The 26,893-nt window shown below is 42.5% G+C and overlaps 1 protein-coding gene across 1 annotated transcript; it reads left to right on the forward strand.

The window, feature by feature from the left end:
- Positions 1–4: 4 nt before the first annotated feature.
- Positions 5–26,893, forward strand: malrd1 (MAM and LDL receptor class A domain containing 1; the record flags this gene model as incomplete). Its single annotated transcript, XM_079576015.1, has 33 exons — positions 5–185; positions 658–786; positions 909–997; positions 1,086–1,253; positions 2,179–2,296; positions 3,518–3,649; positions 3,754–3,906; positions 4,285–4,390; positions 4,511–4,878; positions 5,281–5,729; positions 6,049–6,136; positions 6,206–6,385; positions 6,471–6,627; positions 7,517–7,673; positions 7,758–7,868; positions 8,468–8,681; positions 8,967–9,214; positions 10,059–10,347; positions 11,960–12,205; positions 12,500–12,657; positions 16,364–16,544; positions 18,237–18,362; positions 18,476–18,637; positions 19,942–20,099; positions 20,373–20,574; positions 21,499–21,777; positions 22,192–22,317; positions 22,959–23,025; positions 24,904–24,995; positions 25,081–25,177; positions 25,302–25,362; positions 26,464–26,559; positions 26,647–26,893. The coding sequence occupies 33 exons, from the start codon at positions 5–7 to the stop codon at positions 26,743–26,745; spliced, it is 5,487 nt and encodes a 1,828-aa protein (XP_079432141.1). The 3' UTR covers positions 26,746–26,893.

A 26,893-nucleotide genomic window follows, 5' to 3' on the forward strand; every position in this document is an offset into this window, starting at 1 on the left:
ACTGATGAGGTTTGAGCTGGGATCGGCCTCGCGGCTGCTGGCCTTAGGTTTGATTCTGTGGAGCTGTGCCTCTGCTCAAAACTGTTCTGTCCAGGAGTTTACCTGTGCCACTGGATCATGTGTGCCAAAGGACTGTGAGTGTGACTTCACCGACAACTGTGGAGATGGCAGCGATGAAGCGTACTGTGAGTATCACATTTATTTGGTTAATGCGGAGGTATGAAATTAACATTATTCAAGTTAATTCAGGTCAATGTGGACTTTGGAACAGTGGCAGCAATCACAACAGGAAGCACACCGGGATCAGTTATACAGAGTTTTAGCCATCACTGAAGAATAGTCTGCTACTTTATAGAAACAACTTGCAACTAGGGTGTATCAGTTTAAAGTCTACATGGTTTATCATTTACAGTACATATTCAGCTTTATACCATCATTTGTTATGTATTCATGCAATCAATCACCGGCAAACAACAAATAACCTGGACCAGTGATGGGGTCTTTTTTAATAGTTTAAACATTTCTGTTCTGAAATGCATTCACTGTCCTTTTTTCTTTCATGTGTCAGATGTTTCTGAAATGTGAAATTTTGATCTGTGAAACTGAATCTAGATATTACAAAAAAAACATTCACTGTTAAAACATGCATTTCTTGAGGTTCCCGATACAAACGTTGCAACTTTGAGAAGGACTTTTGTGACTTCATCCCATCATCGGAAACCTCCTCTGATTGGACCAGAACAGCAACTGTTCCAGGCCTTGAAAATGACCACACAAAGCAATCGGGTATTCTATGGTTATAACTAATACACTGTTGTTTTGTTGGAAGACATTAGCATAATTGGATCATGTAGTTGTGCCGAATCAGTTGTCAGCCTTTTTTTTTCCCCTTTCTTTGTGGCACTTAGCACTCTTCCTGTCTCTTCTACCTGAGAGAGGAAGCAGACGCAGTGCTGATTTAAAGAGTCCCATCTTTGTGCCCAGTCAGTCATGCCAGGTAATGAAAGGCCTTTGATTTAGAGCTCATAGCAACCATCAGTCTCTTCATGACACTGGCGCAATCACCCTGTATTTCCCTCCGACAGATGAGATTGTACTATTTTGTGAAGGCAGAGCTTGGTAATCTCCAGGTCCTGCTCCAGACTGTTCCACTGGGTGAAATTAGACCTGTATGGACAGATAGCACACAACAGCCCCGGACAGGAGCGTGGCAAAGGGCCGTGGTGCAGCTTTCCACTTATCACAACTTCCAGGTAAAGTCACTATCAACATTATGACATGGCTTGGTCTGGTGCACATTACTGAAAATGATATTCGGTTTGATTTGATTGAAACATCATCATGTGTCAGTGCTACATTTCTTAAACCAGCTCAGTATTCTTGTACATGTATTACACATGAACAAATGTATGTATTACTTAAACAATTGGTCCATTGAGGTGCATAAACAAAATGATGTGTCATATCGAGAATTTTTTGGCCACATTTATAAACCTGTGGGAGGATATGTGCCTGAAGTAGTCATTTATGTGCTGCTAGAAAGCACTGACCATCTTAAGTGTCCATCTGTAATCCATTACAGCTAAGACTCATGGAATGCCCTTTTTATATCTGCACGAAGTATCAATGTCCTTTACCCCTCGCCGCACTTTCTGCCATCTGTCAACAGCATTTCATTACAGCTCCGAGCTCAGGATAAAAAAAAAATTATAATAATTTTTAGAAATTAAGATTTCTTTGAAACCGTCCCACAAATCCATTCACCCAATAGATATAATGAAATAGAATAATGAATAGATTTATTTCATTATGGATGTCTTTGCTGATGGAAAATACCTGTGCTGTGATGCTGTGAGAGGGCTCGCTGGTCCCCAGACCTGGCACGTAACTTTGTTTACATATGCTTTATTTTGATTAGCCGCAGCAAAAAATAGCATTGTTGGTGTTTATCTGATCACTAGGAGTATAGTATCTCAGGCATGTTTGTTGTTCATATAAGAAGATATGCCCTGGAGTCTTCCATAATGTGGCTCCATAAAGTCCCACTGAGAATCTCTGAATCTCTTTTTCAGAGTTGCGTTTTGTCATATTAATGAGATCATCTTTTATCTGTCAATTAATGATATGTAAGATAAATGTCTATCAGTTGCAAATGTTATTCAACTGATTATTTTGCAGGTGATCATTCGAGGAAAACTTGAGGGTGACCCTGAAGTTCTGGCTGTAGATGACGTCTCCTTCAGTCCTGGCTGTCAGACTGATCCCACCATTAATACCCTCTCACTGAACACATGGGGTGAGTTAGGCCCTACCATTTTCAAATACCACCATGCATAAACATACTCTCTATTTCTTTCAAACACAAGGGATCACTTACCTTATTGAGCATAGAAGAATTTTGATGGGGACATCAAAATGCAAAAATTTGACATTTGAAAGTAGCGTGTTCAATCTCTCCCATTTTTATAGCTTCTTCAGCGAATCAGTAATGAGTCATCCACTACAGGTAACAGTTGTCCTTTTCCCCCATTCGGCAAATAGATAAAACCTTTTCTATTGATTGCTAGTCCAAGCGGCAACCTGTGGCCTTAAACCTCTTAAGTCACTTTGTCGGTTGCAGCATAAAGGGCAATGCGACTATTCTCCGACCCAAAGATTTATGGCTCTTTTGTGAATTAAATACCAAATGCATCACCGTGTTAAAGGTCCTATTTTACTCAGCCGTTGTACAATACCTTTGGGCAACTTAGCATCGGTTTAGATCATTTTATAACTTTGACTAATGCATATGTGGGGAAAACAGGTGAAGGTTGTTCAATCCTAATTTCTGAGTACACAAAACATCTGCACTCAGTTTTTCTAGCACGAGAGGGAGTGAAACCATTTATATGAAGCTAGAAACAACAGCCTTGTAGATGAGGCAGATTGAGTGCTGAAATGGTTTGAACAAGTCCAGCCCAGACTTGAAAAAACATGGAGAAACATCACTTTATGTTGAGCTCTTGAGAAGGAGACAAACTGAATATGCTGGATTACTTAAAATGAGATAAATAGCACCATCATGCAGAGCAGCATTTTGAAATAATAGTTACATTTTCACTCCATTTTGTAACGTGCTACCTTGTTGACAACATTAGTCCAAAAAGTCTTTAAAAACAGTTACAGTTAAAAAACTTGATTGGACTGTTTTATAGCTAAGAAATGCCTTTTCCAAAGTCAGACCTCATGTGTCCGCTCCAGTGTATTTTCACTGTGCCTACTTTAGCATGTCTAAGCAGAGGAAAGCACTGATCCATACCAGGCAAATGTCACCTTTACCTCCATCTGTCTGCTGCTCCTATCAGAGCATATCTGAAGTGAACATAAGTTATCCTTCATCAAACCACATACAAGAAATTCCTATAGCAAAAAGATCGAGTTTTGTGAGAGTTGGGCATAAAGAAAATATTTTTTGTTGTGAGTATATGATTTTGTTTAATCAGCCTCTAAACACATGGTTTGTGCTCTGCTTTTCCAGAAAACAGATTGTCCCCGGTTGCTAATTGCCTCCCTATGCAATTTTCCTGTGATAATGGCCAATGCATAGAGGAAAGTAAAGTGTGCGACTTCACTCCAGACTGTCTTCATGGAGAAGACGAGGCCAGCTGCTGTAAGAGCTTTTTAATGACACGAAAACACCTACTTTAAAACCTATGTATCATTATTAAACAAAAAGCCATTTCACTACACTGTTTATGTATTTCTATGGCTCAGCCTCCAGGTGTGACTTCGAGGATGGGCCGTGTGGCTGGGATGAGCTGACTTTGGGAGACGGCTTTGATTGGGTCAGGGGCTCCTCTCCGCAGGTTCCACCGGACTACTATGGCCGCCCCCCACCCCTGGACCATACCACTAATAGCACCACAGGTAATGCGTGACCAAGTTGGGGCCACATGCTCTTATGCTCTTCCACTTCCCGTCTTTCTTTGTCTCACTGGGAACAATACTGGGGAACAAATGATGACTAATGGACACACAGATGGGACTACACTGTTTTTGCCACATCTATAAAAGGAAGTTCCCATAGTGCTAAAGTTTGTCATTACTACACAATAGTAGAAGCACAGTCTGCTGTTTCGTTGTGTGCTGTTGCTGCATGCAGACTGCACATACCAGCTGCTTTATCATTATCCTTCATATCACACCTGTCAGCGAAGAAAATTGCCTGCCTTACTGGAACAATGATATAAATTGAGCGCTGCTTTTATTTGTAAAGATTACAAGTCGTGATTCTGCTCTCCACAGGACACTTCATGTTTATATTGAAAAACAGCAGCAGTCTTCATCCCCGAGCTGTTCTCAGAGGACCCTGGTTTCAACAGTCAGCTTCCGGATGCACTTTGTCCTTTTGGTTAGCTACCATGCACAGTTATCTACTCAGCCATTTTGTTAATTGTCGAAACATGTTTTGTAGCTAGTTATAACTATAGGTGGACTTTCTTTACATTAATTTAAGCACTGTTATCCATAGGCATTATAACTCTGGGATCTCCGTTGGAGGAGTGGATATGTACCTCCGCATAAAGGATGTCAAAAACGACACGATCATCTGGAGAAGTCTGTACGACCAAGGCCCACGCTGGAGACATGTGGTGGTGCAGCTGGGACGCATCACGCGGCCCTTCAGCATCATTCTGGCTAAATTCAGTCTTGGAATCTTCGATGGGATCTCGGCCTTGGACGATCTCACCTTCAGTAACTGCTCCATGCCTCCAGCTGTTGAAGTGTGTCCCTCAAACACACATTTCCACTGTGCGCACACCCGGGCTTGTGTGGAGCATATGCGGCTCTGTGACCTTGTGGATGACTGTGGAGATGGGTCAGACGAGGAGGGGTGCTGTAAGTAACTCTTAAAGCACTACAGGTGTTCATATCTTAAATAGGAATCAGGACAGCTAAAAATACACAGTGTGTTAAGTGAATGTATTTTAGTAGTTCAGATTAAATTGATTTTTATTAATGTCATAAAAACCTTTCTTTAGGCACAGCTTTTGATACTTTTCCATCTCAATATGGGCCAGGTCCAACAGACAGCTTAATCTGTTAAGCTATCAGGGGGCTAAACTCTCCTCTTTTCTTTTCTGCTGCCTTGTATTGTGTACATGGCTTTTTGATATTCCTCTCTATTTAATGTTCATAGTTTTTGCATTAAGATTACTGCATTTTAGATTTTATGTGTGTTTGTTGTGGTAGAATTGATGATAAGTAAATGAACTGAACTTTTATTATAATGTCCCATAGCCTCTGATCTTCAGTGTAACTTTGAGCACGGTCTTGGCTTCTGGAGACAAGAACAGAGCGGAGGAGATGTCTTTGACTGGTCCCTCATCCAAGGCCCCACTCCCACCTTCAACACGGGCCCACTGAAGGACCACACTCTAGGCACCAGCTACGGCCACTACCTTTACATCGAGTCGTCCTTTCCCCAGGCGTTCAAAGACACAGCTGTGCTGCTGGGCCCGGCACTGCAGCCGACCCACCGGCGCTGGGCAGCCCCCAGTGGGAGACCCAGGCATCCCTGTGTGTTCCGCTTCCACTTCCATATGTTTGGAGCCCAGGTGTTCCGCCTGGCCGTGTACTTGCGCACCACTTCCACAGGTCGCGGTCACATGCTCTGGGTCCGCTACGGCAACCAGGGGAATCTGTGGCACAGGAAGACGCTGTACCTCAACAGTGCTCGGCCTTTCCAGGTAAGATGGACCACTATTGACACCAAAACTCAACTATTTAGCCCTTTTACTGAAATCATGTAGCCTGGAAAAGCACTGTGTGTGTGTTTCTTTTCCTTCTTGAGTAGCAGTACAGTAAATATGTACCATTATTATGTTTTGGAATTAGCATTTGTGCTGGCTGTATTCCTACTGCAATATTATTTGTACATTTTGGACAACACACAGCTACAAAGCCGATTCCTCTAAATATTATCTTGACACACCCCTCCTTTGAAATACCAGTCCACTAGTTGCTGTGCTTGGATCTCTGGGAAGTGAAAAATATTTATCTTTTTAGATTTTGATCGAGGGTACAGTTGGAGATGATTTTAATGGAGATATTGCGATTGATGATCTCTCCTTCATACACTGCGTTCCATATGAAGGTATATGTCTACAATAGAAGAAAGCAAGGTTTACATTACTGTATGTCTGTGACCTTTGATTCTCTTTAGGTGAGCTGCCTTCAGCGAACACAACAACCCCAGTCTTGACCACAGCAGCTCCCACAGTGCAGCCCCACACTTGTCCCGACGGGCAGTTTGTGTGTGAGAGTTATGAGGAGTGTGTCCCTCTGAGTACAGTGTGTGACTTCAGAAAGGACTGCACTGATGGGTCAGATGAAACCAACTGTGGTAAACATTTCACGAGTCACTGATACAGCACATTGCTTTTCATTGTTCAGACATGTCTGTATATAAGTGATATTTTTTCTCTTAGTGAAAGAACGCTGTGACTTCGAAGGTAAGGACTCATGTGGCTGGTATACAGCTGACCTCTCTCTGGTGTCGCCACATGCATTTCACTGGTCTGTGGACCAAGGAGAAAACATCCATGATGGAGAGCAATATGAACGCCCTGTCTTTGACCACACACTGTAAGTACTAAGAAATAAGACGTAGTTTATAGTGGTGTATCTTAATATTTGTTTTAATAAGAGAGGAGGGGAAGGACTTGTAGAGGACTACATGGAGAGGAACAGTGTGTACTTGAGATATCTAAATGATGCCTACATTCTGGTTAATTTGATAAAATATCCTTATGACGAATGTCTGGTATAAAGTGGCAACTCCTTTGCATTTCAATAAACTCTACATTTTGCAATTCAGACTCAAAAGCAAACTAAATTGCAGACACTATCTTTTGAACACAGCCTCTCTACCACTCCTCCACACTCAGGCAGAAGGCTTGGCTGCCTCTCACTCGATAAGGCGTGAGCGATACTGAGGGAAGAAGCTGCATCTTATTTAAGCCAAGTGAAGGCACGCCTCTCATGGGAATTTAATAAAGCGAGGCAGACGGGTAGAGGGGAGCTATAGGTCTTGAAGTGATTGTGTGTAGATACACTCGAGACCGGTAAATGTAATTACGGCCTTGGCTCAGATGGCCTGTTTTCTATGTTGAAGACAGAAGCGCAACAAAGATGATACAAACATGTTTAATCCAATCCTCTGCGTTTTCGCCTTGAGATGTGGCTCCAGCAAAACATTCTTCCTCTAGTTCGTAGTGGTGTATATATTGATATGAAATTCATGCGCTTAATCAACGGTTTGAAATTTACCCAACTTTGTTATTCATTTATTCCTAGACCTCCTGTATTTTTCTGTTTATGTGCTGTATGTTGGCTTTAAATCAAGTAAAAAATAAGCTTATCTCCATACAATAAACACTATCGTTTTCCATTTTGACAGTAGACCTTTTCGCTGCTTGTTGTTCTTTCTTTCTGACTGTTCTATTCCCGCTGTGTTATGTGGATTATCTAACAGGGGCACGGCGCAGGGCTGGTACATGTACGCCGACAGCTCAAATGGAGGCTATGGCCACACCACTGACCTTCTGACGCCTGTCATATCCTCCACTGGGCCCCGCTGCACCCTGGGCTTCTGGTACCACATGAGCGGGTTCACCGTGGGGTCGCTGCAGGTGAGAGTGCCACAGCATGAGGTGGATTCCGCCGGCAAGGCTAAAAGTATGAATGCAGGGAGACTAATGCAGCGTCCAATACAGGTGCTGCTGAAATTTGGAAATGTCACTCACGAGGTGTGGTCTCAGTTGGGCACACACGGCAACAAATGGAGACGGGGAGAGGTGTTCCTAGGATTAGCGAAGAATTTCCAGGTGCGTAACAGAAGTTGTAGTCTAATTTCAACATAATAAATGGCAATGGAGATGTTTTATATTACCTATGTTCTTACAGCCCTTTGGTTCGATCCATTCAGCAGCCTTATTTTGTAAAGCTGTTTGATTTTGTAAACACCGTTATAGCCCAGTACTAAAAGTAGGCCGTGCATTAAACAAAGTCGTTATGCCTTTGGCCTGAAGCCGGTGAATGGAGAGGATTCATTGATTGTGTCTAATACAATCTAATGACTTCTAAGTGAATGTGGCAGTAATTAGGGATATGATCCCTCACAGTGTCTGCTTTTTAGGGTTACTTCAGGACAATTATCAATTAGAACATTGGATTTTCATTCGAAATGGCTTCAATCTGGCTATTTTAGGAAGCACTGCCATCTTTGATACAGTGGATTATTTGTCAAGTCTTACAGCCTGGACGTAGCTTGGCAGTGTTCAACTCATTAACGCCAGGACGCTTTTGTCAGCTTGACACATCGCCTCTTGGTGTTATTAAGATGTAATGTCCCATCTTGTAAAATAATGTGTTACTTCCATGAAAATGAACATGAAGAGATCCTCACAGTGTTGTTCTGTGCCAGGTAGTTTTCCGGGCCAAACGAGGCATCAGCTACATGGGGGATGCGGTGATAGATGATGTGGACTTCCTGCAGTGCTCTCCTCCTGTGCCTTCAAACTCCCCGTGTACATCTGAGGAGTACACCTGCTCCAACGGCCACTGCATCCCCATGGACAATCTGTGTGACTTCATCGATGACTGCGGAGACGGCTCTGATGAAGACACGTTTATCTGCAGTAAGCACCCCTGGACTGTTCTGTCATATAACTCCTATTGCTCATACAGTAAGTTCAGGAATACTTAGCGTATATATAAAGGGCTTTTCACATGACAAATGCAATATACAACCATGTTTAATCCTTAAAGTAAATGCACATAATTAACAATTGACTTACCCTGATTAAAACTCCCATGAGTCAAAACGTGCTTCGACTCCTTCTCCCAGAGCTCGCAGAATCCACTAAATGCATTTTCGTACTGGACTGAAACTGATGTGTCATTCGGGCTTTTTTTTTTTTTAGAGGGCTTTAGTGGTCACTGCAGCTTTGAGTTTGACCTGTGCTCCTGGCGCCAGAGCAGCGGGGACAACTTCGATTGGTTAATCAAAGAAGGAAGGACTTCAGCCACAGGCTCGGGTCCCTCGAGTGACCACACACTGAGGGACACCAGCGGACACTACCTGTACCTGGAGGGCTCCTTTCCACAGGCCCCTGGAGACGTGGCCCGGCTGGAGGGGCCACTGTTCAGTCACAGGAGCAAACTCTGCAAGGTAGAAAAGTCAGTATATGATGGAACTAGACCTGCAAGACTAATCGCAATTGCAATTTGAATGGTATAGACCTGTTTCTGTCTTTCTGCCCCTGGACGTGACTAAATCTTGAAGATGAATCTAATTACAATTATAATTCTTGTCACAAGCACTTCAACTATCATGAAAAATTCCTTATACAATCATCATCGATTCACAAACGACTGACACAATTATATATAGCTACACACACACCCAATGCACATCCACAATGAACCATCCTGGTCAATCCTGACTTTTCCACACTGTCTTTCTACATGCACATCACACACCTGAAGTGGAGACCTCCCCCATGTGTGTGCGGTGCCAGCTGTCAGCCTCGCAGCCCATCGGGTACACTCACTTGATTGACTGGCCGGTTTGCTCTGAGTATTGTGTCTGTCCTATCCTTCTACAGACCTGTCCATCAATCACACTGTCAGCTAAAAAGCCAATTAGACATCTGTGCGCCTGCGAGGGAGGAGGGGAGAAGGCTACAGCTCCAGACTCTTAATTATTAAGAGGTTTTGTCTTCGTATTTTCTTCACACTCTTCTGCAGAAAACAATGAGAAAATGGAACATGGCAATAATCCATGTGTCTCTAGGCAGTAACTCTAAAATAGTGGGTGCTATTATAAATTATTGGAAGTTTTTGAATACTTTTGGACACTTTCAGATTGGTTCTTTGTGCCTTATAACTTAAATGTATGTGTATGTATGGAGAGCACCATACATACACATACTTATGACATCAGTAGGTGGGAGACAATTTTTTTTAAACCTTTTTAAATGTTTGCTCATTATCACATTTCCTTTCTTTCGTAGATGCGTTTCTATGTGCACATGTCCGGAGAGGGCATCGGGACCTTGACTGTGTCCATCGTCAGTGAAGGACAGACTTTCCTCCAGATGAACCTGACCGGGGACCAGGGCAACTATTGGCAGCTGCGGGAGGTCTCGCTGAGCTCAGCCCGGGACTTCCAGGTCATGTTCGTGGGCAAAGTGGGGCGAAACCCAAAAGCTGACATCTGCCTGGACGACATTACCTTCTCCCCTGGATGCATGCTCGCCTCCTCAGCTACAATAGAGGACAGCTCACCCCCACCCCCTGCAGGTATGTGGCCCTTGGATAGAAAGTGCAATACTTAATAAACTATACTAATAATAAAATCACCTTCACATTTTAGATTCTGAAAACAGCTTATAGCAAATGAAAACAAAAACAACAACATGTTTTTCAGGCATCATCTCATAGTTGTTATTAATAATCGTAGCAATAGTAGTGAAGAAATCTGTTAAAAGCTGCAATGGCTGCGCTCAACCAATCACTGGAAGCTCAGAGGAAAAACAGTCCATTACAGGAAGATATTGGCTTTCTTACTGCTCCTGAGAAACCTACTGAACCATAATAACGGTTTTATTGTGATGAAATGGAGAGATGCCCTTGTCCTTCTTCACACGAAAAGAACACATTTTACCTGTCGTTATTTATCAAAAGTCAGACACTTAATATTTTATGGCAATCGTCATTCACCAAGGGACCTAGATAATTACTGCCGGGACAATGCTGTTGTCACTGCACAGCAACTAATTCAAACTAATTATCATCTGCCAAACAAAAAAACAATTAGCAGAGCATTGATACCGTCTGTAATATTTATGAAGAAACTTTTAGCAATGACTCGCAACCAGAGTTGATTTATGACCTTTGTCACTGCAAACATAATTGCCCTGTTAAATCTATTGCACTTTTGTAATGTGGAAAAGAGTGGAAGGTGAGTGCACTGCGGTAAGTGTTAACAAGCTCTGCGCTACAAGAGTCTCCTTGTTCTGAGGTGAACTGGGGAAAGCTTTGGTGCAGGACAATTGCTTCTGTAACTGCCTCGATCCCTCACCACCTCCACTGTTTTAAAGTCCAGCAGCGACACTAGTCCTTGGAACTCCACTTCTAATAGGGCTATTAATCACACACTCAAATGCTCCATTTTTCTCAGCATTTTTTGTGTTTGTGCTTATTCGCTTTGGACGCTGTTTCATGTTATGGATAATGATTTTTAGATATGAATTCCCATGACTGTTTAGTGAAGTGCCGACTGTTTTGTTTTTGTTATTTAGTGAGAACTTTTCAATTCTGTGGTTACGTCTTCTTACCCTACCTAGTACCTACATATTGTACATCAACATCTATGCACCAGGGGGCAGTGTGTCACTCAGGGGTGACATACCATAAAAAAAAATGAAATGAATGTGAATGTGTTTGGATTCACACCCCTTTGTTATTTGCCGGGAATATTGTGGACAACTTTATTTCTTCTTTGTGTTATCAACTTCTTTACACCGTTGTAAACACTCAGCTGAGCTTTCCAGGCTTCCTCAGTGCTCTGCTGAGGCACATTGCTTTCGCTCCTGTGCATCTGAAGAGGGACAAAGAAATAGGAAGGACTTTAGGCCCTTTCTCTGCTTTAACTCAAGAGAGAGAGAGACCACCCCTCTCCATCACAGCTCATCTCCCTCGCTAACACTTCCCCGACCCTGCTACTTGAATCCCTATACTTAAACTCAACAGATTCATCCCCTTACAACACCGCCCGGTATTTAGTCAGTAGTCTTCTTAAATGAGTAAATGTTAGTTAAGTCAGTATACTGTGATACAATGGTTGCATCACAGACACAGATATAAATAAATAAATTGGTAAAAAAAAGACATTTGTTGTTGTTTTTTCCAGACACTTGTCCTCCAGGCTCCTTGCGGTGTGAAAATGGCCGATGCTTTACTGTGGGGCAGCGATGTGACTTCAGAGACGACTGTGGAGATGGCACCGATGAAAAAGAGTGCGGGACTTCCTGCTCTTTTGAGAATGGTCGCTGCGGGTGGAAAAGCTCCCTGGCGGACAGCTCCGATTGGTCACGGGGCACCGGCGCTTTCCAGAGAATACGACCTCCATACGACCATACTTTGCAGAATGAACATGGTACCGCTCTCTGAAATAGTTACAGTATTGAGCCTTTCCTATTTCAGGTGATGTGCATATTTTGAGTCGTAATGAATTAGTGTCTAAACAAAGATAGTAAAAGTTGAACGTTGTTGACACCTCTTTGACACAGCAGCAGAGCATTAGCAGATTAACTCGACCTATAACCCCAGTCCCCCACCCGTCTGTCACTGCCGGACACGCTTTATTTACCACCACCTGCCACCACTGCATTCATCCTGTCAGGCAGTTATCATTTCTAATCTTTCATTTCTCCTCCATCTTTCATTTCAGGTCACTTTGTGTTTCTCGAAGCGACACCGGTGGGCCTCAAGGGAGACAAAGCCCACATCAGGAGCTCCATGTGGAAAGAGTCCAGTGCAGTCTGCAAGCTCTCCTTTTGGTACTACATTTCCCACAAGGCCTCGGGTTCAATCCGGCTCCTCATTGAGGTAAACACAAATCGCAAAATCTTTCAACAGAGGGTCATGAATAGGTTTTACTCAACCATCATTCAAAAGCCCATAGTTTGGTTTATACTTAAGTTTCATGGCGACAGGGATGGAATGTTTACCTGCCTGTGCCCATATCCAATAAGGAAATATCAATAATAAATCTTAAATATTACGGGTTAATTGGGCGGTTTAATCTTTCATATGCGCTTTAATAAACGACAGCTTATTCACAACGCTGCTCTTTCCCGAGTAATGGGCCCATAGGTTAATGAACGGGGTTCTCTCCAAACCCAGCCCTGCCATCTGTGCCGGCAGCCTGTAGCATTTAGCCTGTTAGCATCCCCCCTTGTTCCATTGTGCATGCACGCTTGACCCTCGCAGATAACAGAAGATTTGTGTTGCAGTGTTTTGACATTTGAAATTCGGCTGTGATTTGTGTCGGCTCTTTAGTGCCGCCTGTGTAATCTCACATTCACTGAACTCTGGCAGGTACAAGACGCCAAAGCTCTGCCGGACTGGATTTGATTTTCTATTCCTTAAAAAAAAAAAAGAACAGGTTCAGCTCTATATTGTTATAAATATTTCAACTATATATTCTGCCAGTGTCACCACATATTGTGAAGAAAGTCACTTCCCCCCCCCAAAAAAAAATCACTTTCTTTCCACATATATATATTTCTCTTACATTTATTGATCTAGTTTGCATTTAATCAGAACAAACCATCTTTCCACCAGACGAGAATATCGATTGCTCTTTCAGGACCAAATCTCACTGGCCTCGCTGTCAAACAAAAATCACATTGTGAAATTTGCACAAAATTTGCACAAGCCACAAATCAATTCTGATTTTGATGGTACATGGATTTAATATTGTTTAAGCTGACTTTAATGTCCAGCTTGTATACACTTCTCTAACACTTTCCCATTGTAAAATGTGCCGTTACTGCTAGTCACACAATCTGGGTGGTGACATGAGGCATTCTTATTCTTGACATTATCCAAAGGTGAATTTCTCAATGGCGAGAGAACTCTCTTGTCCGTTTTATGTTGCTACAGTCTCCCGCACATAAAAATTACATGATGTTAAATGCATGTATGACCTCAAGGTACAAGGACGTCCACGTTACGACATCTCTTGCCAGTGCAATAGCATTCAATATTATTACGGTGCATGTCCTCACTGTTATTTTGCATAATCTCATTAAATATGCACATAAATGGACACATATAGAAATTAATGCACTTTAAGCGGTGCAGCGTGTGGGCTGATTGCGAACGCAGCGTTAAAGGCTGCTTGAAGAACAAAGGGGCTTATGGTAATGATGCTGGAAAGCTCTGATGGGCAGAGACAGTGGAGGAGGAGGTGGAAAAATGTTTACCTGGCAATGGTTTCCCCTGTGAAGTGAGCTCGACACGCTTTTATATCAGCAGATCAGCAATTAATGTAGAAAACTGTCCAACTCAGAGAGACCATAATTATATCTATCGCGCTTACTGTGTGTGTGTGTATTGCTTGTATTTGTTCTCTCACTATAGGCAAGTGCTAGTAATTATAGTCTAGGAGTAACAAAGTCCCTCCTGTAAAGTAAAAGAAGCGACTCAAGAATGTAGATGTTTTGCTTTGGCATCCAAGACTACTGGCCTGGACTACAGCCAAAAGGATAAAAAAAACAATATGACTCTTTCCAAATTTTCCAAAGTACTGCTCAAAACATAATCAGGGATATTCCAAATCAAACAGATTCATTCAAGACTCATGCATGTAAACACACCACGCCAGATTGTATCCAAGGGCCAGAATCCTCTATTTGTACCACATTTACAAACACTCATTCACCTGTTGTACTTGTTGTGCACATTAACTGTCAAAAACAGAATTATTTCTCATCTTTGCAAATCTATGCAAAAGTCTGGTGGGAATGAATAAGGTTAAAAAATAAAGCAAAACTCTGCTTGGTGTAACATTTAATATAATGTAACACACCGAGGATTATAAGATGGCAGTAATCAAGCTTTGTTATGGCTCATTTCTTTGTACTTACACCTCTTCTGTCAATGGGGAATAATAAAAAAGAAATGAATGTCTGTAATGCATACATATCTACAAATCACTTGGAGAAATTTGTAGTTACGTTACGTCACATGTTGGAAGCAAACCTGGGAATGTATCAAATAGATGCTGAGCATGATATGCTTCTGGGACCTCGAGCAAAAACCAAATGCACTGGTATCAAGCGCTTTAATAGATTGAGCCTTTACGCCATGACATAAATCTGGATAAGTCCGGCTGTAACGCTGCCTATTAATCTATGCTATCCTCTCACAGTAACAAGATTATTGCAAGCCGGGGCTCCGTTGGCTTAAAGCGCAGGAGACAGCCTGTGCCTGCCTCACCCAAGGGTGCACTTAATAGGCTTTCTAACTGCAGCGGGGAAAGTGACATTGCTTGTCCTATGGTTTTGGAGTACACCAGACCAGAACTTTAAAACAGTCTTAAGAAATATGGCCACAGCTAAGAGTTTTATTTTATTTTCTAAAGCTTGCAATATTTTAAAAGGTAATCCATTTAAATCGGACGTCATAGACCTTTTCATTAAGGTGAAGTAAGTTCTTATGAATTATGGTGGAAAATGTAATAGAAATGTGTCCCATGATGGTCAAGTCTATCTAGCTCAAGGATTTAGCTATTATGTCTAATAATGGCCTACCTACCCCATATAGAGAAATACATAGACAATCATTTGCATTGCTTCAGCAAGGACTTTGAATAATGAGCAATAATGAGAATAACAAGTGTGCATGCCGAGCTCACTTCTCACTTTCACATGTCACGTAAAATAAGATTACAGTGGACTTTTTTTTTACAGTCAGATCTTTTACAGCAGAAGCACCTTTTAAATGCAACAAAAGATGTATCCGCCTAAAATGGATTTATTTTTGTGATATATGAGTTCATGCTTCGACTGTTTTATATCCAAAACTCCATACTGCTGTGCGACTTTGTAAATGTTCTTCCTATAACATTAAAATCCTCCGGTGAGAGGCTGCCCCATAAGACATGGATTCACAAATGTCTTTTTAAAGCAGTATAACATGATTTACTGCGTGCTCTGTGCCATGGGAAAAGACGGAGAATATCGTACAGTGGAATACACATGGGTTGTTCTAATACATATATGTGGCATGAGAGATACTCATTACTTGTGGAGCAAGTAGCAAGTTTCTTGGATTATGCTAATGACAGTTTTCTAAAGCCACACTGCATTACATTTCATCAAATGAGATGAATTAAATATACAGGAACAACTTCATTACTGGTGCCTTTGTTGTGTTTTCTGCGACTGGGCTCGTATTTGCTGCTTTATTTTGGTTTCAGGTTTCTCTTTCAAATGTTTCTTTTTGTAGTTCGATTACAATATACACTGCCTGATCAAAAATAAAATTGCCTCCTCGATTTAACTAACTATACTGATCTGGGGTCGCTGCAGTTGGTCTATGTTCATCAACACCAAGTTCCCAAAGAATGAAATCAGCTGACCACCTGAACATCCTGAAAGACCAGGTTATTCTTGTATGGTGGTGCTGTTTTCCTAACAGAAAAAAACGTATCAGGTCAAACATTTGTAACTTTTCTTTTTAAAAGTGTCCCTAGCAGCAACCTGCCGTGAGTGTTTTGCCTTATCCTTTTTTTCTATATAAACAGACTGAAAACTATTTGGTGGAGATGTGGAATAAAACGGGGAACCAAGGAAACTTCTGGAACCACGTTGAGATCCCCCTGAGGAAACTGAGGAACTTTGAGGTGATATTTGAGGGGATCCGCTCCATGGATTTAAGCGGAGGCGCTGCCTTGGATGACATAGAGTACATAGACTGTGCCCCAAGTAAGTAATTACTTTACAGCATAGTGATAGTATGGACGGAAATAGCATGGTACAATATGAGTTGTTATGACCCCTACCTAGTTTAAAGACCACAGTTAACCACAATTTATCATGGTTATACAGGAACAGAACTGGAAAGTGTTGTATAATTTGTTACCATGCTATCTCTGTCCTGTACTGTAAAATAAAGTAAATAATAGGTAAAGTTAAACATAATAATACAATTTAGTCAATTTATTTGGTGAAATATTACTTTACTAAGAAAATTTTGTCAAGCTATGCAGTTTCAAACGATACCTAAATTCTCCAGTGTCCCCTTCGGAGGCGGGGAATGACTTTTCAACCTTGTTACATAAATATAATGGCCAAAAGCAGGAGGTCGGAGGAGTGTATTACTATTTTATTGTTCCAAAAGAACGAGCCGTAAAAGTTTATGAACGCCAGAACTACACCTGGCAAAGTCATCACTGATGCTCCAATGCTCAGGAAGGAAACATCTGATAAATGAGAATAACATTGTGGAAAATGGTCAGGCCTGATGGTGAAGTCGAAATAAGGTCAAGTCCTCTTTAGTCGGTGGTTCTAATATTTTTTCTTATATAAAAAAAATGCACTGAAAAGTGAAAGTCTGAATATTGAAGTTCCCATTTCATATTAGACCCTTCATATCATCCTTTAATAATCTCTGCAGCTCGACGTCATTCCGCCATAAAATGATTTTACGATCCTTTCAGCTGATAGTTCAAAGTATGAAATTGATTTTGTCACTAGTGCACTCCGCGTGAGAACAGTGCAGTAGATGGAGTGCCAGTCTGCCTTATTGGGAGACTTCTTATTTTTATTTTTTATTTATTTTTTTCATTTTGGTGCAGAAACTGACAGACAGTTTGATGTTTGTGTCCGAGACAGATGCTCCACATTAAACAGGGCCTGGCTCTGGGCTGGGCTCCATTTGGGACGCTCCCTGACTCCCAACACGCAAGAACACAGACAGATTAACACTGACCGAGACACAAGCACAGCATCAATCACCATCTGAATGACGTGCATGCCCGCTGATGAGCAGTCTCTCCAAAAGCATTTACATCATACAGCTCCCTTTGCACCTAATGCACTGAAACCAGCAGAAATGTGTGGCCTTTCATGGTAATAGGTCAGGCTCACAAACAAACTGATCTTGCTCATTTCATCTGTCTTGTGATGTCTTTGAGCTAGAAACTTTAAAGCACATTTATTTGCACACACAAGTTTATACTTTTTTATGTCTGCTGTCTCCGGTAAACTGAAAGGCAGGTTGTTTTTCCTCTGACAGGCCTTCGTGCTCTGTTGTTTACCGTCTTCTCTGGCCTTGAATGGAGCGGGGATGGGAATTTTTAACAGTAAACACATGTGCAGTGTGGTCCTTAAATTAGTGGAAAAAGGAAGGATCTACTATTTGTCTAAAAGGATTAAAGTTGTTGGAACAAAACAGTTACCAAACAAGCACGGACCTCTGCAATAGAGTGGTCTGATGTTGCCAAAAACGGGATTTCTTCTAGATAAAGTGTAAACGGCCTGTCCATTAAGCCACTAATTCATGACTTCCGATAGCTTTGTATTTATTCCCGTTTTGGTGTAGATGCTGGATATTAGCATTACTTTTACTGCTTACTGCTAAACTGAGTGTAATGTTGTGCTTTGTTTATGGTGTAGATGCAATACCAGTCAGTTGTCCTGCAGCGACGGACTTTGTGTGCCACAGCGGCCACTGCATTGAGTCCCACCTGGTGTGCGACCAGAAGCCCGACTGCGCCGATTGGTCAGATGAGATAGGCTGTGGTGAGTAGAAGCCTGAAACTGAGAGTGATGATTCTGAATACATCTTCTTTTGCAGGATGAAATGAAGATTTGCCTCCCAGACCAATATTTATTGCTCTCCACTCCTCATGCAGATCATATAGCCGCACTGCCAGGCTCCTGCAGTTTCAACATGGAGCCCGGCCAGTGGGAGCAGAGCTGCCAGCTTTCTCAGGACACCGGCGATGACTTTGATTGGGCCATCAGTCACCGCTCTCACACCCTTGGCACTGGACCTCAGGCAGACCACACTCCAGGTCTGCACATATACAGCTCCACCCTTCTCCAGCGTTGGTCATAATCACTCTTGCTTTTCAATGGTGACTCAGTCAAACAAATCTAGCCCCACTTAGTCCCAAATCTATAGGATCCAAGCTGTGAGAGCAGCACCTACGCAAAACCTCTGTTGGGAATTTGCTGTTGCAATGTTAAGAAGGAAAATAAATCAACAAGAAAAAATACACTTTTGTCGTTAGTTTAGTTTTTGTCTTTATTTGTTCATAAATGTTGGATGCGAGAATTATTCTTAAGAGGCTTCCATCCTTGCTACAAGATGCAATATTGATTTTCCCGTTAGACAGTAATTAATAGTGCAAAGAGACAGTTTGTCCATTTCAGAGCATCATGAATTTCAATGATCATCAGTTTTATATAGGGCTTTTATTCACTCCCCTTACGCGGTGGTGATAAACAACCATTTGTTGCCACAGTTGCCCTGGGGCCAAGTGATGGAAACACTGCTGCCTGTTTGCGCGATTGGCTACTCTGAGCACCACTGATCATTGGCACAGCACATTCATACATATTTTTGCTGTAGTGTTGTAGCTCCTGCTCATCCTTTTGCTGGTGTCTGGTGAGTTTACATCTATCCTGATTGTCCAGTTAACTCTATTGATCACAAAGATGGATGTGGACACTGTGACTACCGTGTCAAACACTTAACTTATGATAGAACCACCAGCGAGCCGATCAATAAACCTGGCCAGCAATAGCCTCCCACTCTCAAAACAAGCATAATAGGTAAGATATGCTCATTATTCAGACAACAGGAAGTTCATGACAAAGGAAATAGTGTGCTCTGTGGAGAGGAAAAATCTTTTTGATAATGGCTTGGACTGTTTGATTTTTCTTCAGTCTGTGATAAATCTATAGCTGTGGGTGGGAGCAGAGCTTGGTGCGTGCCGTGGATAGTGATGGCCTTAAATCCCCTTTAACTCAAGTGGAAAACTCCCACTTTGTTCTGCCATCTCTTTTGACGCCGCCTCATCCCAGAGTTGAAGAATCTCAGCAGTTTTTCACCCTGAGCGACAATTTTTCAACGCTCTCGCTGCAATGCCTTCTCGTTCCCAAACACGGCGTAGAAAATTGTTGTGTTTGAGGCCAAAGGGAAAACTGCGCTGTTGGAATTTATGTTAGGCTACTGAGGTGGCACAGGACTTATTGTTTAGATATTGCCACTTCAAATGTGCATTGCAGGACAGAAAGTGTGGATGGTTTTTTGGGTTGTTGCATCCTCTCAATCTGTATAAGTCTTATTTGTGATTCTTCGTGAACACTTCAGGTGGAGGCGGGAACTTCCTTTACATCCACTCGGCAATTCAACGAGAAGGCGATGTTGCCACGGTGACGACCAGAGCCGCGTATCCCGCCAGCATCGGCCTGTGTCGCCTGCGCTTCTGGTTCTACATGCACGGCTCCGCCAGGATGGGAACGCTCAAGGTCATTTCAGCTCCTCTGCGTTTATGGAAAGAGTTTGCAAAGTTTCATGTTGTCTGTCATTTGAGCAATCAACCTGTTTGCTTAATCTGGTATGAATTTAAACTAAGCCTATTGTCCAAATCACCCTTCCTCCACATATTTACACCTTTTCAGTATCAGACCTCAACATAATAAACCCACTGTACATTTACATACAGTACACATCACTGCCTTTTGATTTAAATGTATTGGCAAAGGCACCAAGCTAATATTTCTGAATGTCTCTTACTGCAGGTGTTTTCTGTTGGAGCGAGTGGTACCCCTCTCCTCATGTGGGCCACCACTGGTAACCATGGCGCCCAGTGGAATTACGTGAACATCATCTTGTCCAACCCGACCCCGTTTCGGGTGACCTTTAGGGGGGAAGTGGGTGGCGACATGTGGACCGACATCGCCTTGGATGACATCTCCTTCACCGAGGAGTGTGTCGTCGGGGGTAAAGTCTCTTATGTTCCCTTTGATTTGTCAATTTCATCTTGTTTCCGCCGTCTCTGCTGTCAGCTTGCATCTGCAGGCCCCTCTTCCTTTATAAATTTAGTGCAGTGTAAAGTGTGGGACCCTGCTTGGCGTGAGGTGCATATAAATTCGCAATGTAGACTGGGTCAGGTCAGCACAGAGGGCAGAGCAGTGGAAACCAATTACATTTATATTGTTCTTTTCCTCACCTTAGCCCCTGTGTTGTTCCTTCACCTGTGCACTACGACTGCAGGTCATCTAAAACACAAGCTCTTAAAACATCATTGTATAAATCTATGGAAACCGCATTAAAGGAAAAGGCCACCGTTTTCCATACTGAGATATGCTCTTACCTGAGCTTAGACAAGTTGATGTCTGGTCTGTGTGTGCCTATGGAAGAGCGTGGTCGCTTCTAACGCTTCTAACCAGTTTGGAGCCATAGGAATATCTTGGGAGAGACCAAATGCTAACAACATCTTTGGTCTTTTTGCGTGACTGAGCACACGCACAAAGACCAGACAGGTACGCATCAACTCGTCTAAGCTCAGGTAAGAACATACAGTATGTCAGTATGTAAAAACGGTGGCCTGTTCCGTTAAGGACTTGACCATTTGAAAATGAAATATTTTGTTTTGCACTCTACTATATGTTGCCCATGCTACATCACTTCAGACCCATGTATAGTACATTTTGTCAGTCTAAAAGTTTTACAGATTTCATTGTTCATGTTGCATGACTTCACTAACCTTACACCAAATTTAAAAAGGACCAGATCTGTTATTGGGATGTTGAATTTGAACAGTTTGGAGCACTCTGACTGATTATAACGACAATTGTTCCATTTGTTCATGCTTTTCTTGCACTTTTAGTCTTCACTCATTCATTTGATGCCGTGGCATTGCAGGACCAGTGACCCCCCAGCCCATGACCTGTGCTGCAGATCAGTTCCAGTGTGCGTACTCCTTCCAGTGTGTCCCAGAGAGCTGGAGGTGCGACGGGGAGCTCGACTGTGACGACCGCTCTGACGAAGAGGACTGTGCCCCGCTGTTACCCGGGACACTGCCCCCTCAGGGCCGCTGTCCCGTGGGATACTTCCAGTGTTCCAACGACGTGTGCCTGCCCTCGCTCCTGCGCTGTGATATGGTCCCAGACTGCCCCCATGGAGAGGATGAGTACAATTGCCGTATGTATGTTGTGTACATACAGTAGTGCCGGCTCTGACAAGTGCGTACTGTCAATGAAAGTATCCAAAAAAAGGGGAGAGAAGACGCAAACGGAAACGCTATTATTGACTTACTGTAATCTATGATGTGTGAGCATTCCTTAAATCCCGGGTCTAAAGTCATGAGAGACCAGGTGGTGCTGTCAGCTGTGTAAATCGCAGCACACAGGGACGTCACAATGCGTTACTTAAAAGGCCCGACATGTGAGATGGATTAGTGAAATCAAGTAAGTGTGCAAAGACAATTTCACAGGCAGGAGATCAAAGCCATAAACGGCGCTTAATCCTGTTTGTGGCGTGTTCATATCCGCACACCTGGTCAGATGTCGGGCCCCGTGTGAATACCCCATGCTCATGTCATGTTTTACCCCTCAGCCGCACTCCAGTGTGAAGCGGGGGAGCTGGTGTGTGAAGGTGTGTCCGCCTGTATCCCATTCCACCAGCGCTGTGACCACTCTGCCGACTGTAAGCCTTTCCACTCGGATGAGTCCAGCTGCCATGGTAACGGCACTCTACTTGCGCCGTCCATTGTTTCTCATATTTTTCACCATATGCACGACATTTTATTCCAACACCCTCCCGTGTCACTTTGTCAGCGCCGCCTTAACCACTGCCAGAATGTCATTTGCGTCTCCACATTGCCAGCCTGAGCAGCGACTCGCAGGGCATTTTAGAGTGAGGCTGCTTTGTCTTTAAAGCACACCTCAAAGGTCCCACACACGGCCAAAATCCATTAAAACTGTCGAAAAACAGCCATGCCACATTCAGTCTGAATGGAGTGCCAACCCACAATCACTTTATCAAATGTGGAGCCTTATGCCAGGGATCCATAATGGTGTTTCAGACATAACTTCTGCTCAACACTTCACTTCCTTACCCTGGTATAGCCACATCAGTCATTAGTACATTCATGAGGTGAAAAATTGAGCCTTAGAAATCAACTTTCTGCTCCAATGTACCTACGTAATACATCACAGAAACTGATGTTCGACATTTAGTAAATTGCTTTCCTCTGCAACATTATTGGCAGAACAAAACAAACAGTGTTAGGAATATGAAATGCCTTACGGTTGTTTTGTGTGCATGTTTACACAGTAATAAAAAGTACATTTTATCTCACAGAATCATATTTTCTGTTATAGAGTGTCCTCCAAGATACTGTACGCACCGAGGCCTGTGCCATGTGGGCAGTCATGGCCCTGTCTGCATGTAAGTTTGAACCTGCACTTTCCTACTGACATAAACATGCACGCACAAACAGATAATCACCATGTCTGCGCCTCCTCCTCGCCTCTGTCGCACTTTTGAGTCTTAAAACATGGAAATCCCATCAGCGCTGTTGCCCTGTGTGGAAAGGGACACGCTCCGTGAAGCATGTGGGAATCTGCTCATCCCCTACAGCTTAAACTGGAGAGCTTCTGCCTCTAATGCCTCCCCAGGACGGCTCAAAGATAGTTCCAGTCAAAGTATCACTAGAAAAAGTTCATCGCATGAGTTGGACCAAAGAGAGCGGCTTCTAATAACTGTAATACAAGTCATGCATTGATCTTTGAAAGTGGAAATATCACTAGTCTTATGTTAGTCTAATATGTCTCCAGGCATTTTTTTATGAAAGTTTCTCGTCACAGGTGTAGTCAGTGGAAAATTAAATTGCTGAAGACATGTAACAGCTTATTAAATCCCTTGCAGAGTGCTCTATTCAACTGGAATTAATGGCATGTAAATGGAAAAACAAGACCCAAAATTGTCAAAATGTTTTTGTTATTTTTCTGCCAAAGATCGTCACGCTCCTTCTGTCACTTATTCACACAATATGTTTGAGTCTGCTTCCTATTTGTTTTCGAGTCCAACATTGAAGCAGTGTGGCTGCCGCCGCTGCCTCCTCACGTTACGAAACGCACAGTAGCCGGGTACTCCCTCGCCCTGGTAGAGAAACAACAGCAGGACCAGAAGGCACCTCTGCTTCGGCATGTCCCACACGTTGCTCCCTCTCCTCAGCACAGCCCAGCGGGGACCAGGCCAGGACCCTCCCACTGCAGCGGCCCACTTCGTCACCCCCTGAATGATAATGGCACAGTCTGGCTCCACTCACTGCTGCGTGTTTCACATTAGAAGGTCGTTTCTGCTAAAGAACCAGGCTGATCTTGAACAGATGTGGGCTTGGAGCGCACTCTCAGATCCGGAGAGGAGATGCAGTGTACCAAATCAGGCAAAACTATTGACTAGTACATGCTGTTTTTATACTTAAAGTCTAGCTGACATACTTTGTCTGCTCTGTTTGATATATTATGCAAGTAAACCACACAGGCTCCACTGCTACAATTCACTTTATATTGTGCATTTTATGCTTGTAACTTTGTTAGCAAACAATATTTATTTTTATTTTAATGAGAATAAAAAGTTATTTAAAGCTCATTTTTATGGTGGATTATAAATGATTTAATCCAAACCAGCTGCAAATTCTGGCATCACCGAAATGGTAAATGAGTATTGAGTATTTGTGGTGTGCCTCAGCACCAGGAGGTCATTCACATTACCTCTGCTCAGGACTGGGATTCTGTCTCTTCAAATGGAGGCCTTGAAATCTGCAAATCCAGCTCATACTGTTGCATGATGCTTATACTGTGCATCATGTTGTACAAGTGGACAGTTCTGTGTACAGCAACAATACAAAACTTAGACGTAAACACAGCGCAACGTCAATGTCATAATGGTCCCTGGGAAAGTGTTGAATAAAAGGGTAACACTTTATATAAAGGTGTGCTCATCAAGTATTAATAAGGTGCTAATAAGCATTAATAATATGCTTGTAAAGTATTAACACACTGCTTATTATGCTTTTATCTATTAACATACTAATAGGCCTATAATAATAAGATTACTAATGCTTATTAATACTTAATGAGCACACTTTAATCTGAAGCGACACCAATAAAAGAAGCCGATGTTAATGCCAAAAAAAGCAGAACGTTTTTAGATAACGATCCAGTCATGTGAATAGTTCCTTAATCCATGAGCACCTGCACAGGGTCTTAGTTCTCTTGAATATGGTCCTAGTTGTAGTTGAACACATGTTTTGTATCTCAGGTGTTGGGCCGGCTGGACTGGTAACCGCTGCCACATTAAAGAAAAGCCCTCCTTGTCCACCCCAACACCCACTCTGGAGGACATAAACTCCGGTAATAAACAAACTCACCTTTCATCTTACTTCACCTAATTTAATGTAGCTGTCAATATAAAGACCATGAACTTGGCTCTTATTAGACGCTGTGTACACTGGCATTGGCATCGGGCTGGTGCTGCTAACGGCTGGAGTTGCCGTCTGCGTCCTCGCTGCGCTCAAGAAGAAGTGCTGCGCTATGTGAGTACTGGCAGCTGCCAAGACTTCCCAGCCTTTCTTTCTTTGAGCTGCCGCTGATGATGATGATGATGATGATGTTGTTGGGGGATTAGGCTTGTAACGAGCCCATTTGCCTGCCCTACAGAAAACCCAAGCCGCGGGACTATTGGGTGATGGATGACCTCGCCTCTGTCGGGAGAGCGGAGGTTGGTGCACGCAAACACAAAATCAATCATTCGAAGATTTCATTTGTGGAATATTGCGTTTACAAATCAGATTTTTCTCCCATTCGTCAGGTTTTTTATTCAATAAGTAGATTTAACATTAGAGCAGGTCATGAGGTGTTTCTGCTACATTATGTTTTTGATTTAAAACGATTGATTTTGTGGCCGATGCCTTTGGGGGAACACACCACACAATGCACCGACTACTCACTTCATTCAGAATATTATTTTAAGATTTTAGTGAAAACTTTTTAGAATCGCCATCATAGACTCTTATATTTTTTAACCATTTCAACACTGTACTTTCCTTTAAGTCTGAAGTAACAGCACATTGTGTCAGAGCAAAACCATTAAAATACAGAACCAGGACCAAATTAGGGTAAAGTGGAACTAAATAGGAGACTTTTGTTTCAGGCAGTGTTAGCAGAAACAATGTAAATCTTCAGCTAGATAAAAAGTCTCTTGCAATTTATTTGGCTTCTTGTGATGTGGATATTGCTCCACCTACTACTAAGAGAACAATAATTTGGCATCATCTCATGTAGCCCTAATGGAAGGGACTTTTTCTTTCTTTTTTTTATTTTATTCAATAAGTAGATTTAACATTAGAGCAGGTCATGAGGTGTTTCTGCTACATTATGTTTTTGATTTAAAACGATTGATTTTGTGGCCGATGCCTTTGGGGGAACACACCACACAATGCACCGACTACTCACTTCATTCAGAATGTTATTTTAAGATTTTAGTGAAAACTTTTTAGAATCGCCATCGTAGACTCTTATATTTTAGAGTCTCTGGTGATGTTGCCAGTTAAACAAGCATAAAGACATGACTCTGAATAAAGACATGTAGGTGTTCGCTGTTATCTCGGCGGCCCAGACCGATCTGCTTCAGAAGAAACATCCCGCGATTCTTTCACCTCTAAAAGGATGATGAGCTGTTTTATGAAGGTTAGACGTGTAATTAGAAACGCGTTAACAGGTCAATTCAAGTTTGATTGCACCTACCTTTTATGTGCTGTAACTCATCAAAACCCATTTCATTTCAGCTCAGTGAATTTGTTGGGGTTTCTTTTCCTTCCAGTTGCCATCGCAGGGAAAAAGCAGCATCAAGCCCAGGAAGAAGAGCAGTAGTGCAGGGCTTTCCATCAGCGTCTACCCCTGGAAGAGTGAGCCGGAGGTGACTTTGCTGCTCTAATCATCTAAGTAAAAGTCAAAGTGATCAATTTATTCATCATTTCTGCGTGTGTTTTTTTGTCTTTTCCAGAATTCGACCTGGCACGTTTCCAATCTGTCCTTTGCCAACCCTTTGTACAACTGCCCCGGTGATGCTAATGGGCTGGACCGCACGAGCTCTGAAGCATAACAGTGAAGGACTTTGCACATTCAAACTACGCGTCAGGAGTTTGTCTTGAGCCATTGTCAAATATGCTTAACAAAAACATGCTGGTATTTTAGAGACATGTGCTTTCGATTGACAGGCTCCAATGGATTTGATTTCAAAATGTAAGAAA

The sequence above is a fragment of the Gobius niger genome (assembly GCF_951799975.1).
Source record: "Gobius niger genome assembly, chromosome: 18".
NCBI classification, from domain to species: domain Eukaryota; kingdom Metazoa; phylum Chordata; class Actinopteri; order Gobiiformes; family Gobiidae; genus Gobius; species Gobius niger.